Source organism: Python bivittatus, unplaced genomic scaffold, assembly GCF_059951505.1.
Source record: "Python bivittatus isolate LINGU-HERP-01145 unplaced genomic scaffold, Pbiv_v1 ctg000590_np1212, whole genome shotgun sequence".
Lineage (NCBI taxonomy): Eukaryota > Metazoa > Chordata > Lepidosauria > Squamata > Pythonidae > Python > Python bivittatus.
This window is the reverse complement of record NW_028277086.1, coordinates 204,488-220,023: the sequence shown is the minus strand read 5'-3', so window position 1 is coordinate 220,023 and position 15,536 is coordinate 204,488. Positions and strand designations below refer to the sequence as shown.

Below are 15,536 nucleotides of genomic sequence, written 5' to 3'. Positions count from 1 at the left end.
CGTGCCCTCTCCCCAGCTCCTAAATCTGGACCCTCGGGCAGGGCAGGCCAGGGCAGGGCAGCCGTGGCTCGGCCGTCGGCCCCCTCGTCGCCGCAAGACCGAGGGCCTGGCCTGCCTTGCCGGAACAAGCCCCCCCGCCCCGAGCCTGGCCAGCGGCGGCAGGGCTGTCCGACCAGAAGCGGAGCTCCCGGGGCTGCCGGCTCCGGGGCCGGACCGTCGCTGCCAGCTGGCGCTGGGCCGGGCCGGCTTCTAGCCGAAGGGGCCCCGGCGGCCGCGCTCCCGCCCGCAGCGCTGCCCGGGACCAAGGCCCGAACCTCCCTGGCCGAGGGGGAGCCGGCCCCGCCGCCCCGCGGGCAGACGCCCTCCCCGCCCCAGGCGGCCGGCTGCCCGGCGGACTGGAGCGGCTCTGGAAGCGGCGGCGGCGGCGGCGGTGGCGGGCGGTCCGCCGCGCCGCCCCGTGGTGACGCCCGCCTGCGCTGCGCAGCGAGGACCGCGAGGCAAACAGGCGCGGCGGGGCGGGAACGAGCCGCGCATCGAGAGCAGGCGGGCGGCTCACCACCCGGCGGCCTCCGGGAGCAGCGGCGGGCGGGCCAGCGGCTCCCCTGCCTGGCCGGCGCCGGGAGACATGTCGGGGGCTGCGGAAGCGGAGCCGGCGCGCGCGGCAGCGCAGGAGGAGAGCGAGGACGAGAGCGAGGTGCTGCAGGAGAGCCCGTGCGGCCGCTGGCAGAAGCGCAAGGAGCAGGTACCCGGCGGGCTGCTCTCGGAGGAACGGGGGCGGGCAGCCAGGCGCGGCCGCTGCCCCTTCGTCCGCCCTGCCCCTCCCTCCGGGGCCCCGGGCGGCCCGACTGGAGGACCTTCGCCTGAGGCTGACCCGCACGAACGCTGCCCGACAAGGACAATTTTGCGTGTTTGTTGCCTTAGAACTCGGTAGAGTTATATCCCCCTGTCCTCAGGAGCTCCGATCGGGTCCGTAGCTTTCCCTCTTCCACCGTTTCCCACAACACTCACCCTGCGAGGTAGGCTCGGTGAGACGGCCCAGGCGCCCTGTGGACTCGGTCCTGGCTCTCTCCCAGCCCCCTCCCCGCCCATCAACTCCACCGCGACGCCCCCCCGCCGCTTTTTTTTTTTTTTGGTGTGTGCCCCCAGAAGAGAGAGCGGGGTGCGGGAGCCGCAGTTGGCGTCTCCCTGCCGGTGAGAAGTTGAAGCCCCGGCATCTCCAGGCCCTCGGTAGGGGGAGCGGAGCTCTATCCCGGCCCACGGTGGCGCCCACCCCGAACCCCAGGGGCTTCCCTCCTGCAGGCCGGCTGGCTCTGGTTACCAAGCACCGCTGACCATCTGGCTCCCGTGCCTGCGACGGGTCTCCTGCTTGGCTGCACTGGGCAAGGCAAAGTGAGGGAGGAGGAGCCCCAGTGGGAATGGCGAGATCCATTCTGGGGCGCTCGCAGTGTGCATCCCGCACAGTGGCGAGCCTGCCTCCCTTGGGGTTCAGGGAACAGGGGACGGGGCAACCCCTTAGCTGCAGCAGGGCCCAACTTGGGCTCAGGGCCTGGGGGGCAAAGGTCCCTTCCCCACTGCTGGCCAGCTCCTGCTCTTCCCACCGCTCCCCTGCTGAGAAGGGCCCTGTCTGCCTCCAGCCCCCTCCCCCGCCGGCAGAGTTGGAGCTTCCCCTTGGGCCACACTCCACCTGAGCAGCAACTCATTCTGAGGCAGGCAGGCAGGCAGAAGTCCACCTGATACACCCATCTTCCTGCTGGTGGAGGGTTCTTACTGTGGAGGAGGTGGGGCCCCAAGTGATGAGGAGACCCAGGAGGCTGCCCTCCTCCTCCTGGGAGCACAGCCCACTGTCCCTGCAGGAGGCACAGGGGATTCTGCCTGGGGTCCTCCTCCCCTGCCCACCTGGCCAGCAAAGTTTGGTAAAAGAGGCTGCCCTGGGCACAGGAGTGGGGCGAGGTGCAACCGGGGCACACCTGGCCCCTTTGCAAGGAGGCTTCTGTGGGTATGAAAAACAGGCTGGAACCCCCAGCCCTGATATCATCCAGAAACCCCAAGTTGGGGTGATGGTTCTTGCCCTGCCTGTCTTCCTCCTTCTCCTTGGGCATTGGGCCCTCCCCTAGGCTGCTGGGGAGCAGGCAGAGATCCAGCCCCCAAGCAGCTGCCCTGTCAGAGCCCTATGGGCCCCGGGGCAAGAAGCACAGCCCCTGCCTCTCGCCTGAGGCACCCCCACCTCTCACTGTTCCCTCCCTTATTGGCAGAGGTGGCTCTCTCAGGAGTGCCGGATAGGAAGGCAGGGGTCCTCCACCCCCCACCCCCCCGTGCCCAGCAGGCAGCCACCCTGGCCCTTTGTTCCGCCAAAGGGGCCTCTCCCAGAGAACTGGGGAGGGAAGGTTAAAGTGGAGGAACCGGCCTGTCTGGTGCACGGCAGCTGCCTCCCAGTTTGGATTTCGCAGAGCCGCAGTTTGTTTGGCGGAGCCTGGGTGGGTTTGGAGAGCCTCCGGGGTGAACACTTCCTGTGCCCCACGTCTTTGACGCTGCTCCTCTTCCCATCAACTGCCCCCCAGACCTGCACGCATCCCTCTCAGGGCAAGCGGGACTCCTGCAGGCCTCGTTCGGTGAGGTCCTTGGCCAAGACTGGGTTAGTGGGCAGGAGTGACCTGCCAGTTAGACCCAGGCCTCCCTCCCCCTTCCCTGGACAGCAGCATCTCTCCCCACAAGCTTACTTGGGAACCCTGTGGGGGATCTGGAAGCAGCAGCCCCTGCTCGGCTCTGCAAAGGAGACCCCTGGCCCGCCTCTGCCTTGGCCGCTGAGCTCGCTCCACCATATTCCTTCCAATCCAATGGCCAGTTTGGGGGCTGTGTCCTGGTGTGTTTGGGGGCTGTCTGCTTGAATGAGTTTCCCTTGTGTGCCCCATAGAGGTACGTGGGCCCTGCTGCAGGGCAGGAGCCCTCAGGCTTCCTGATTTGTTGCAGCCGACCCCCAAAGCTGATTCTTCTCTTCCTCACTAGAGGTAACGTTGATGGTCAGGGATCAAAGAAAGGCCTTGCAACAGGGCGGTCAGCAAAGGGAGCCAGCGGGGTCTGTGCCCTTCACCTGCTTCTCTCTAAGGCTCTCCCCACCCCCACCAAGGGGGAGGGCGTGGGTCATCCCTGGGCTGGGTGGAGTGTGGGGTTGGCCATACTTTGCTCCACGGCTGCTGCTGCTGCCGCTGCTTATCTCCTGGGGGCCCCCGGCTCTGGGAGGCTTATCAAAGGAGGGCAGGGCTGGGGCTTCACTGTGGCCCTGCCTGTGTAGCACTTTTCCTTTAGCCATGGGGAACAAGCGGCGTGTCTCCGCAACTTCCTTGGACACGCAGTGTAGCTCCTCAGAGCGCTATCTCTGCTTCCCTGAGTTTTGAGCAAGGAGGTGCTGTGGCCCTCAAGAGATGAAGGGAAATCTTCATTCCTACTCATGGATGGGGCAGGCCTTGGGGTGTGGAATGGGTGAGCTGCTACCTATGCCTTGCCAGAAAAGGAGCAATGCATCTGTCAGCCCTTTGAGGTAGGCCAGGTCAGGATACAGACACCCCAAGAACTACTCTCCTTTATTGACCTAGGCTCTAAGAACAGACTTGTGAAAGCCTGGGAGAGTTTCTCTTTCCTTCCCTCTTACATCAAAGAGAGTCTAGGTGAGGCAGTCTTGAGTTTCTTCCTCACCCCCTTCTGCCTTGCCAGGCTAAGCGGATACTTTTGCAATGGCTGCTGCATAGTTTCTTCACGCTCACCTACTGCGTCCTTCCCTCAGTAAGAGGACACAGATTTGCAGACAGTCTGTGGGAGGCAATTTCTAGGTCAGACACACATCTGGAAAAAGAGTTCCATGTCCCATCCTGATTTTTCAGTGGCAGTAAAATTAGAGCATGCAGTTACCCTGGAGTAGGGAAGCTATAAGGGGTAGCAGGGTGGAAACAACCCTCCTGAAAGGGTGCCTGTTCAGCTGGCACCACTTCCTTCCCCAAACCACCTGAGGAAAGACCATCCGGTTCTCGGAGATCTGGTCCTTGGCACTGCTCCCCGGCAGCTTGGTCCTGAGCCCTCTCGCCATCGGTGCCCTTCCCTGGGCTCCTCCAGGATGCCTTGCTCCAAAGAGCATCACCGGAGTGGCCTCCTGGGTCTTGCAGGCGGTTGCCATGACGGCAGCTTCATCAGAAAGCCGTGCTGGTATCCAGGCCAAGTGGCTGGAGGGAGGAGCAGGGGTAAGGATTTGCTGGTGGGACCTGGCAGGGGGTGAGGGCCCTTTCCTGGCAGTAAGTTCTCTCCTGCGTAGTGGTTTTCCACCCCTGCACAGGCAGAAATGTTTTTCCTGTTGTGTATTATTTATTTATTTGGGTGTTTTATGATGAACACTTAGATATACATACTATACCAAGAGAATTAATGAAAATGCCCAGAAAAATGTGTTAAAATGCACCCTATAAATTACCACTGAGAAATAAACAACACTAAAACCCAGGATCTAATTTTATCTACAAGCAGTAAAGACACTGAATTCAAATTAGCTAAGTGATCTGCCCAAACACAGCCAAAGAAAAGAGATTTGCTCTTCCCAGAAAGTCATCAAAAGTGAGTGGGGAATGGGGTGCGTAGAGCCTGTGAAGAGAAGGTGCTCTTCCCCCCTTTCCTCCCTGTCCTGCTGGGGTGCAGACCCCCCCTTCCTCCCCCAGAAAGCCACTTTGGCTCTTGGCTGTGCCCTCCCCTCCTCTCTCCTGAAGCCTCCAGCCTTAGGGAATTGAGACTGCGATGCGGTGGCAGCGGGGCAGTCTGGTCTAGATCCACCTCCTGCCTGTCTAAGTGCGCAGGCAGGCAGGATGCAGATGAGATATGCTGCCTTTGAATCTGGAGGTTCCATTTACCCACGCTATTGTCTGGTTCTGAGGCTCGTGGCCCAGCCAGGGGCCATGGCGTGTGTTGCGTTAGGTGCCCGTTGGCTCTCTGGCCAAGCCTGCCTGCTGAAGTGGGGTGACTGCCCCGCAGGTGAACCAAGGCAACATGCCCGGGCTCCAGAGCACGTTCCTTGCCATGGATACGGAGGAGGGTGTGGAGGCAGTGTGGAATGAACTGCAGTTCACCGACAAGAAGGCTTTCAAGGCGCACGAGGTGAGACGGCCTGTTCCCACCCCCCAGGTGAATCGGGCCCAGCGGGCGAGAGCGGGGCCTATGCCCAGGGCCACCCAGGCAGAGGCTCTCTTCCCCTGATGCTGCCACCTTCCCCAACAGGAGAAGATCAAGACCATGTTTGAGCAGCTGGTGGTCGTTGACCACCCCAACATCGTGAAGGTGCACAAATACTGGCTGGATGTGAATGAAAGCCAAGCCCAGGTGAGTCTGGCACAGGGCCGGGCCGGGCCGGGCCGGGCTGCCGAACCTCCCATGGGTGTCTCTGGGGTGGGGCTCAGGACAAGCTCTTTCTCCGACAGGGGCTGAGTCTCTTGGGTGCCGAGACGGCCAACCCGCTAGAAGGGATCGGGCAGGCCTGTGGAATCAGAAAGCGGGGCTGGGAAAAGGCTTCAAGAAGGAAGCCTTGAGTAGGTCCTCTGAGGGGCCTCTTTATGGGGATTTGTGCTGGGGGCCGCAGGCCGGGCTCAAGGGCATTAGTCGCTGGGCCCCTGAGATGAGGCAGCCTTCCCTGTGGGAAGAGTGGGGGCAGAGCCCCCTTTGTGCCTGGGAAGGGGGGCACCCACTGGGCCCGCTCTGACCCACCCTCCGCAGGTGATCTTCATCACCGAGTACGTCTCGTCCGGAAGCCTGAAGCAGTTCCTTAAGAAGACCAAGAAGAACCACAAAGCCATGAGCGCCAGGGTGGGTGGGCCCCGCCCAAGCCGCTTGTGTCGGCCCGCTCTTCTGAGCCAAGCAGCCGGGGTGGGGTCCCCTCCAGGAAGGCTGGGCACAGGGTCCCTGGGGCGGTGGGCATGGGTGGGCGTGCTGGGTCACGGCCCCCACCCCCTGCCCTTCCTGGTGGGTTGCTGCCACGCCTGGGCCCCCCAGGCTGCCAAGTGCCCTGGGAACAGAGGGGGGTCCTAGTGGGAGGGGCCGTGTGCGTCCCGGGCGGACTTTCTCCCTCTGCTCTCTACCTGGCAGGCTTGGAAACGCTGGTGCACCCAGATCCTCTCAGCTCTCAGGTAAGGCCCTGGGTTTCCCCGAGCCCCCCTTCCTGGCCACGCTGCCTCTGCTGGCCCCCGAGAGCACCTGTCCCCAGCACTCTTTCCCTGCAGCTACCTGCACTCCTGCGACCCCCCCATCATCCACGGGAACCTTACCAGTGACACCATCTTCATCCAGCACAATGGGCTCATCAAAATTGGATCAGGTGCGAAGGAGGTGGGCCCAGAGGCTCTCTGCACCCCTGAAAGCCCGGCTGTTGGGAACCCTCCCACTCCCACAGGGTCCCAGAAGAAGACGCACGCGTGTCCTCCCCTCTCTTCTCCAGCAACGGGGCACTCTGGGGAGCAGGCCTCAGTCCATGAGGCTTTTGTCTGTGTGTTTTCCCACGCCTTCCCATGACCAGTGGAGCCCACCCCCAACCCCCCCCCCCCGGTGGAAGAGGAGCACTCTGCGCACAGGCCTGCCGTGCACAGCCTGATCTGGCAGGGAGCGTCTTCCACTGCGCAGGCCGTGAGAAGCAAGTGCACGAGGCCTTTGCTGGGGTGACACTGCTGGGCCCTCTTGCAGCTTCATCTCTCTAACTGCCTTCTTCTCTGCCCCCACAGTTTGGCACCGAGTTTTTGCAAAGGGTAAGCAAAGCTGCCCACGTTCGCCCCTTCCTGTCTCTCTCTCCAGTCCAAGTTGCTCCCAACTGAGTCTTCACCCTGCTTCAGGACCGTGTCCTGGGCTACCATAACTTCCTCCTGGGCCACCAGGTTCTGATGTGGGAAGCCTCCTGCAGAGGGTACCCTTGGCCCCGCTCCATGGCATCTGCTCCAGCCTCCCGCCTGAGGCGTGCCATCTTCCTTCCCTCCACAGCCATCCCACCTGAGCTCCACAGCCCTGCCCGCACAGAGCGGGAAGACCCGCGGAACTTGCACTTCTTCCCACCGGAGTATGGACGTGAGAGCGAGCCCCTTCCGGCGGGGGTGGGGGTGGGGCACGGCCCCTCTGGGGCGTGCCAGCTCCACGGCATGATGTTGGCTTTTCAGATTCAGCAGATGGCCCGGCGGTGGACATTTTCTCCTTCGGGATGTGCGCTCTGGAGGTAAGGGGCTGTGGGAGCAGAGGCCCATGGGACAGAAGCCGGTGGGCTGCCTAGGAAAGGCTATCCCCTCCCCAGCCTCTGCCGCTGGTGAAATCTGGGTATCCGGAGCCCCGTGCCCTGCCCAGCCGCCACTTGCTCGGCTGGCCTGGCTCCATCTTAGCCTCTCCCGCAGATGGCCGTGCTGGAGATCCAGTCCAACGGGGACACCTCCGTGACCAAGGAGGCGATCGAACAAGCCAGGCACTCTTTGGATGACCCCAACATGCGGGTGAGAGACGTAGCCCCACCCCTCGGTGGGGGTGGGGGTGGGGTGAGAGGATGACTAGGGCCACCTGGGTCTCTGGTAGCCTGCCAGCCCCCTTACCCCAGCCCTCTGGAGTAGTGGCCTGCAAGCACCTAAAGTTTCCATGGCCCTGAGTTCAGATTTCAAAATACTCCCAGTTGTAGGTATCGACGGGTTGATATTACTCTTGCCCGCTTAATGGGGGTCTGATATCAACAGACAGAGCTGAAGTCAAGTCACGTCATCCCTTCCTTACCTCCATCTGCCCCTTCAGACAATCAGTGTGGTTTAAACTACAGAGAGATGATACTATGTAGCATTGCAGGAACCATCTCATGCCAAAATCACATTCCCCAAATGGCATCTGTCTCTGTCTCTGTCTCTGTCTCTCTCTAAGAAACAGATTACTCCTCATAGTAATCTGGGTGTCAGGCTTCACTCTGCAGGGAGCAATGAACGAGCAGCCAAACTTACAAGAAACTCAAGAACTTTAGATGAGTAATATTAGGTAGAAGCCATCACCAAGAAATTCGAGCGATTGCCGTGATTCAAGGACAAGCCCAGTGAGCGACAGACTTGCTTGCTTCCCTCTGTTTTTGCAACATTCAGATTTGCTATCATGTTGTTTTTCACTGAACATGTGAGAACTAACACGCCGAGTGAGAGACCTCCAAAAGGCAGTTTAGTCCAACCTGTTTTGTTAATCAAGTACAGTGCTATGGTGCTCTGCCTTGGACCAAGTCTAATGCAACACCTGGATGCAGAAGTAGAAGGAATGCGTATAGAATCTGTGGAGTCCCTGCGGTCCTCTGAGCTTGGTTCTTTTCTCGCAAACGTTTCGTTACCTGGCCAGGTAACATCTTCAGGGCTAAAATGGGATGGGGTTTGCTCTCCGTTTATGTGCTGTGGCCTGTCTTGCCAGTGCTGGTGGGGGTGGGGTTTTTTGTTTGGCTCCTCTGGTAGTTCCTTGATTGGCATCTGTTTGCTGCTGGATTGTGTGCCTGGTAGTGACCTTTGCTTATCTGGGTGATGATTGCTGGAGATGATTGTTGGTGATTGAATGCTGGTGAGGTGATCTTCTGGTCTTTTGTCTCTTTTGAATAGAATCTGTAGATCACACAAAATCGGGTGAGATAGCTAATGCCCTAGAAAACAGAAATGAAGTTCAAAATAATCTTGATGGGGAGCTGAAAGTGACAGAACGAAATTTAACAAATGCAGGGTTCTTCCCTTAGGAAAAGTCAGTTAAATGTACAGGGATAGAAGGGCAGGGCGGAGGTACTGGATAAATGATCTTGGGAGAGTTCTTGACACAGAGGATGAGAATCGGGTGGGAGGTGATGCGGTTGCAAGAAAGGCAAATACAATTTTAGGTGGCCTCAATGGAAATAGAGTTACCAAATGTCAGGAACAAATGGTTCCACTTCCTTCTACTTTGACAAGACCCACCTTGAGAACGGAGTTTGGTGGTGGGCAGCACGCCCAGAGAGGGACTCAGAAAAATTGGAGCAGGTTCAGAGAAGGATGATTAGGAATAGAAACTAAGACTAGGAAGAGAAACTGAAGGGGATGGGAAGGCTGAGCCTTGAGAAGGGATGGTGGGCGTGGGAGTATGACAGGACTCTTCAGAATGGAATGGGTGACTTACAGACGATCAAGAACTCTTCTCCCTCCTTCCACAGAATGGGATCCAAACAAATGGAAGGTAGATTCCAATCAAATGTTTTAAAAAACTTCCTGAGAGCAGAAGCAGTTGGACAGGGCAGTGAATGTTCCTGGGAGGCAGATGTGTCCAGAGGCAGCAGAGCCATCTGACAGGAATGCTTGCAGTCGGGTTCCTGCACTGAGGAGGGGCTAGACTGGATAGCCTCAGGGTAACCCGGGGATGACGTCTCTTGACATAATTGGGGTCTGCCCCTCAAGCAGGCCCCAGAAGCTCAAACTCTTGGTTCATCTAGCCCAAGGCAGCCTCACCAGGGTTAGATCTCCAAGGCTGCAGGGAACTGAAGGTCCTTAAGTAAGAAACCCATCAGTAACTATAGTTAAGTGATCAATGAAAAATAATTGAGGTGTGGGGGCTGAGGAAAAACAGGATGGAAACTGATGGGGGCGGGTGTATTATAGACCCATAGTCTTCCTCACTTGCTGTGTTTACACAACAGACTCAACCAGCTCAGTGAAAAACCTCACAGCTGTATTTGCGCTCACCTCTGCTTGGTGAGGCCCATTCTGCTGACCCCTAAAATGGGGTCATTCAAGAACCGGGTTCCGCATGTTTCAACGCAGCCAGGGAGGGTCAGCAGTCTCTATCTCCGGAGGGCTGCGCCTCCTGATCCTGGGAACTCCACGGGGCCCCCTCTGCCACGGAGGGCTGCTTAACGCGGGAAGGGGGCCTCTCCATCTGCCGCAGCGGCGCCTCAGAGTGTCTGCTGGCAGAATTTCCTATTCGTTGAACAATTCTGTGCAGCAGTTCTACATTCAGCATCTCTCAAAAGTTTGCAAGTTGGTTTTCACCAGACACACGAAAGCTGATCAAGATCATTATGTGTAATTGGAAGGGTCCTGCTTGGGCAGCCAGCTCCACCTGGCTGTCCTCTCAGAATTAGTGACCGGGAAGAGTCTGGTCCTCTGGACGCTCCAGAGGTCGCAGTGGTGGCGGCAGTGGCAGCAGCAGGGCTGGTCTTTGCCAGGATGAGTACCCAATAAATATTCCACTGCCTGTTTTGTGTGAGTTGCCACTTCCCATGCTCGACCCTCAACCACTCCTGTCCGGCGCTGAGCTGGCATGGTGGGAAGAGAGGCTTTTCTCTCTGTGACCATCTCTCTCTCCTCCCAGGAATTCATCCTGGGGTGCCTCCTCCCGAATCCAGACAAGCGGCCAACGGCTCACAACCTGCTGTTCCACCGGGTCCTTTTTGAGGTCCACTCCCTGAAGCTTCTGGCTGCCCACTGCTTCATCACCCACCAGTGTGAGTTCAGCGAGGGGCGCTGGAGGCACTGGAGCAGAGCGGGAAGCGGTAGCTTTGGGGAGGCGGCCAGCTGTTCCTGGCCTGGAGCTCCAGTTCTGTCTGTCTTGCAGACTTGTGGCCTGAGAACGTGGTGGAGGAGAAAACCAAGGAGCTGGATCTCAGTGAAGTGATGGCAGAGATTCAGCGGGCAGGGCGGCTGCCTGTGCAGTGGAGGTGGGTCTGGGCAGGTGAATCTCCCTCAGGAAGACCAGCAGGGGCAGGAGTGGGAAAACCGTGCCGGGCCACTTGCAGCATGGAGGATGCCCATCTGCCTGCTGTAAAGGCAAGCCCTCTGCTGCTGCCGCCCGGGATTCTCAGCTGACTTGGGTTGTCCCAGGCAGGGGTTCTCCCCGCCCAGCCCAAGGCTGCCTCCCTCGCCCTCCCCACCCCTGCGGTGCGAGAGCCTAAAGGCAGCCAAAGTGGGAGGCGATGTCCTTGGTGCGTCTGTCTCTGGCCATGGCATTGGGTGGGTGCTGGCAGCCATGGCGCCTTGAACCCTTTTGGCCGTGTTGCATGGCTGCAGTTGCCACAGTCAACTAGCCTAAATTTGCCCTCCAGATATTCAGAGGTCTCTTTCCTGGAATTGGACAAATTCTTGGAGGATGTCAGGTGAGTTTCTCCATCTATTGCTAGCACAGATCTCTTGGTGAGCCTTTTGCTTCTCATGCTGATTCCCCCCTGCCCTCCCTCTGCAGCCATCCAACAAGCATTGCTGGGGGAGCACGGGAGGGGAGGGGTTGGCCTATGGAGTAGAGGAGCCATTTGGCTGAGTCCTAGAACTTCTCTTTCTTTGCTGTGACCCCTTTCCCAGGCCTTCAGGCTTGTAGCCCAACCAAGTACCCACATTCCCTGACCTCTCTCACTCTCTCTGCCAGGAATGGCATTTACCCTTTGATGAACTTTGCCACCATCCGGCCCCACACACTGCCGCGCTCCAGTTCCCAGCCCCTGGAAGACCCCCAGAAAGTCCAAACCCCCACACCGGAGCCTTTTGATGTAGAGACGCGGAAGGTGAGGTGGCCTCTGTGGGTCAGTGCCACCACTGGGCATTTGCTTCTCAGGAGAACCGGCACAGGGGCTGTCTGGAGGCAAAGGAGGGGGCTGCCTGGGTTGTGTGCACAGGCCCTCCCATGCCAAGCACAGAGGTTTCGGGGGGCAGCCTGAAAGGAAACAGCCCACAGTGTGGCTAAGCAACGGCTTTGGGGGATGGCGGAATGTTGCGCAAGGCCAACCCCTGGAGTCGCACACACTGATCATAGTTAGCTGCCTCTGTACTCTGTTTATTTATTTAGTACACTTATATGGCCACTCAACTCAAACAATGTGACTGGTTAGCATACAAAATCATCAAGCAAAAATACAAAACAAAAACAAAATTCACCCAACCACGTGCTGCTGAATGAAATGGGGATTAGGACCAAAATGTACTGTATCTCACCGACTAGGAACTCTACTCATCCTGACCCAAGTGCCGGGGGAAGAGCCAGCGTTTAACGGCCTTTCTAAAGGCCTGTGGGCTGACCCTGTATCTGGTGGGTGGGGAGAAGGATCCTTCCAAAGGGCAGGAGCCCCCCCAGGAAGGCACACGTGATGGCGTTTGAGAGGAGGACCCTTCACCGGGTCCTGGGCTTTGCAGGGTTTGATAGGGGATAAGCAGTACCTTGAATGGCACCTGGAAGCCTAGAGGGAGCTGGTGCAGCTTGCAGGGGAGAGGGTACCTGGGGGTCATGAGACATGCTCATCGCTACCGGACTGCTGCATTCTGGACCAACTGACGTTTCTGGATGGTCTCCAAGGCCAGCCCCACGTAGAGGGGATTGCAAGAATCCAACCAGGAGGTGACTAAGGTGTGAGTGACTGCAGGTAGGTCCCTGTGATCCAGGAACAGCCGCCACTGGTGTACACAAGTAAATTGCCAGGAGGGAATAGACATCCAGTACCAAAGTAAAGGTGGCCATAAAACTCTGGTTTGCAAACTAGAGTGGCCAGGCCAGATTCACACAACCCCCTCTGCCACTTGGGCTTGGCCCAGCATGCCAACCTCAGCAAGCGCATCTGCCACGCCCCTTCCCTACAGGAGGCATCTGTGCGACTCCCTTCTCTTCCACCCTTTGCCCCACTTCAGTCTGTTTCCCCATGGTGTAAGGGAGGAGGTGGCGGCAGACCATCTCCAGGAAGGGCAGCACGGGTGCAGGCACAGAGCCCTGGGGGGAGGCTTCTGGTGTGTCATGGCGATGGGGTGGGGGCTAAACACTAAGCAGGCACGGGAGGGAAAGTCCCCCCCCCCCCAGTCACCTGCAAGAATGCCTCACATGGCCCCAGGCACCATTACAAAAGGGTTACAGGCAACACCCAGTAGTATATGCCCATTTCCCTGGAAAAAAAGACTAAGATGCCTGGGCGCATCTCCCGGCAGGGTTTAGCGGGGATGCCTGTGACACAGCCCAAAAAACTTCGGTTGCAGTGGGGTGTGGGGGGGTTGTTGGGAGCTGGGGTGCCTGTTGGGAACTGGCTTTCAGGCAAGAGAGATGCTTCCATGCTGGGCCAGGGAGGAGAGCCCCAAGAGGGGCAGCTTTTGGCACCCTCTACCAGCAGAGCCTCTGCTGGTGTATCGGGGCCGTGGCTGGGGCAAGGTGCTGTGTTGGTGGTCCTCCTGCTGAAGGCTGCCTCTGCCTCCACCAGGTGGTGCAAATGCAGTGCAACATGGAGTGGCAGGAGGAACAGCAGCAGTGGCACGTACGTATGGCTCAGAATTTGTGGGCTCTGCTGGCGGAGGAGGACCAGGCCAGGCATCCCTGGGAGCGGCCTGCATTTAAGGTGCCGTTTGGGCCAGTTGGCTGCAAGTTGCCAGCGGGGGGTGGGGGCTGTGAACAGCTAAGGATAGGGAGGGTGGTCCCCGCCTCACGTTCAGATGAGCTGAGGGCAGGGAGGTCTGGGGCTGTCCCCCCAGGACCAAGCTCAGCTTTGGGGAGGGTCTGTGGCAGGGTAAATGCTGGGCTGGAGGGCCTTTGGGTCTGGGGCCACACAGCTCCTAGTACCCTCTCGGGTGAGACGAAAATCATTTTAAGAAGCTGGCTTATTTTTGAAATTGTGCTCAAAACAACAAGGACTACTTCTCCAGCGTATATTCATTTTCCCAAGAATGCTTCCTTAGCAGTTTGATGAGTAGATCCTGGAAGTACCGGGCTTTTCTTCATCTGCCCAAGAGGGGCACATTTCATGCCGGTCTGTGCCTCCCTAACAGCTGACCCTCCTCCTCATCCTGGAAGACAGGCTCCACCGCCAGCTGAGCTATGACCTGCTTCCAAGTGAGTGTGGCTTCTTCCCAGGGCAACTGTGGCCCCTCCCCTCCCCTCCCCTCGGTCTGCTCTGTTGGGTGCAAGGGGCATAGAGGTGGTGGGATGGCAGCAATGCCAGCTGTGCCTCCTGATCCTGGGTCAGGGCGCCCTCCGCAGCCTACCCGTCCCAGCCTCACTTGTGGCTGAAAAATCGCCAGCCCAACAGACCCCGGGCTCCCGAGACGGGCTTCCTCTCTGCCCCAAGGAGAACCCGGCAAAGCCATCCAACACCCCTTTCACACCCTGCACGGGGCTTTCTTTGTTTACTGCTGTTACTACGTGGCAATGTAACAGTGAAATTTCCCAGTGCTGAGGAACACTTGTAACACTTCTACCCAGTCACCCCACAGGAGGCCCCAAAGCCCGCTGGAGAGCCAGGCGCAGCGCTTCGCCAAAGCCGAGCTCTTCCCGAGAAGGTGACCCTGGCCCTGACCCCGGGGTCGCGTCCCCTAAAAGCAGGGCCCCGGGGGAGCTCCTCTTCCAGATCTCACAGGAGGGGCAAGGCCACTGGGAGAAGCGGCCACCCGGGCTTCGCAAGCGGCGACCAGCACCGTGAAGTGCGCTCAGAAACGAATTGGCCGTCAGGGCAGCTCCCGAAGCAGGGGCGTTGCGCGGGGAGGCTGCCACAGCCGAGCGGAGCCCCCCGGCCCAAGGAAGGCCGTTCGGCGGCCCGCCGGCCGGGCCCCCGCCACGGCTCCCCGGCGGCGGCGGCGGCGCGGGTCCAGGGCCGCCCCGAGCCTGCCCCGCCAGAGCGGGGACGGGCCAAACAGCTCTCCCCGCTTCGCCTCGTGAGGCCGGGCCCTCCTTCTCCCCCGCAGATGACACTCCCCGAGGCCTGGCGGCCGAGCTGGTGCAGTACGGATTCATCGGTCAGGTGAGCCTTCTGCCCGCCGCCGCCGCCGCCGCCGCCGCCCTCCTTCCGTAGCCGCAGAGCTCTGCGCGGCCGGGGTCTCACAGGTCGTCCTGCAGCTCCGGTCCCCGGCCGCGGCACGGGAGCCACCGGAAGGGCTCTTTGCGGGGCCCGGGCGCGGAGGCGTGTCGTCGGCCGTGCGAGCCGACAGGTCCGGGCCGCCGCCGCCGGGAGGTTCCGGGCAGCCTCGCGCGACGAAGCGCCGGTCGGTCGGTCGGTCGGTCGCCGCCGGGGGGTGGGCGGGCGGACGGAGCCTCACGCCTGCCGCCGCTCTCTTCCAGGACGACCGGGAGAAGCTGGCCGCGTTCCTAGAAGGGGCCTTCCGCAGGCCCCGGGCGTCCCTTCCGGAGCCCTCGGCCCTGGCGACGAGGCCGGGCGCCGGGAGGGGGCCGGAGCTGGCGTCGGGGAGGCTGCCGTGAACGACGGCGTCGGCGAAGCGGGAGAGAGAAGCCGGGAGCCCCGCCCGAGCAGCCCCGCGCGGGCCCAGCCTCGGCTCCTCGGCAGCAGAGCTCCCGCGCTTTCGCCGGAGCCCAGAGAGAAGCCGCACTAGCCCGCCCGTCCGTCCGCCCGCCCGCCGGCCGGCCGGGGCTCCGGAGACCGCCGAGGGGCCGGACCGCAGGAGGCCTGCCCTTCCGTTCCGCCGGCGTTCGGACCGCGCGCGCGCGCGCGAGCTCTGTATTAAACGCCAGCAACCAACGGTCTGCGAGGTCTTGCCGTTTCCTACCGCGGCGCCTGGCAGCCGGAGGGCGCCTTCCGGGCGGGGCGGGGCGGGGGG

At 60.3% G+C, this 15,536-nt stretch overlaps 1 protein-coding gene across 1 annotated transcript; it reads left to right on the top strand.

The window, feature by feature from the left end:
* The first annotated feature begins 352 nt into the window (after positions 1-352).
* NRBP2 (nuclear receptor binding protein 2) lies at positions 353-15,530 on the top strand. The gene is made up of 18 exons (XM_088148714.1): positions 353-742; positions 5,008-5,130; positions 5,251-5,352; positions 5,743-5,832; positions 6,112-6,152; positions 6,246-6,340; positions 6,741-6,764; positions 6,994-7,077; positions 7,167-7,222; positions 7,395-7,490; positions 10,342-10,474; positions 10,585-10,687; positions 11,072-11,122; positions 11,389-11,524; positions 13,196-13,249; positions 13,758-13,821; positions 14,670-14,725; positions 15,043-15,530. Exons 1-18 carry the CDS (start codon positions 626-628, stop codon positions 15,178-15,180), a joined length of 1,563 nt encoding a protein of 520 aa, XP_088004840.1. The 5' UTR covers positions 353-625; the 3' UTR covers positions 15,181-15,530.
* The last annotated feature ends 6 nt before the right edge of the window (positions 15,531-15,536 follow it).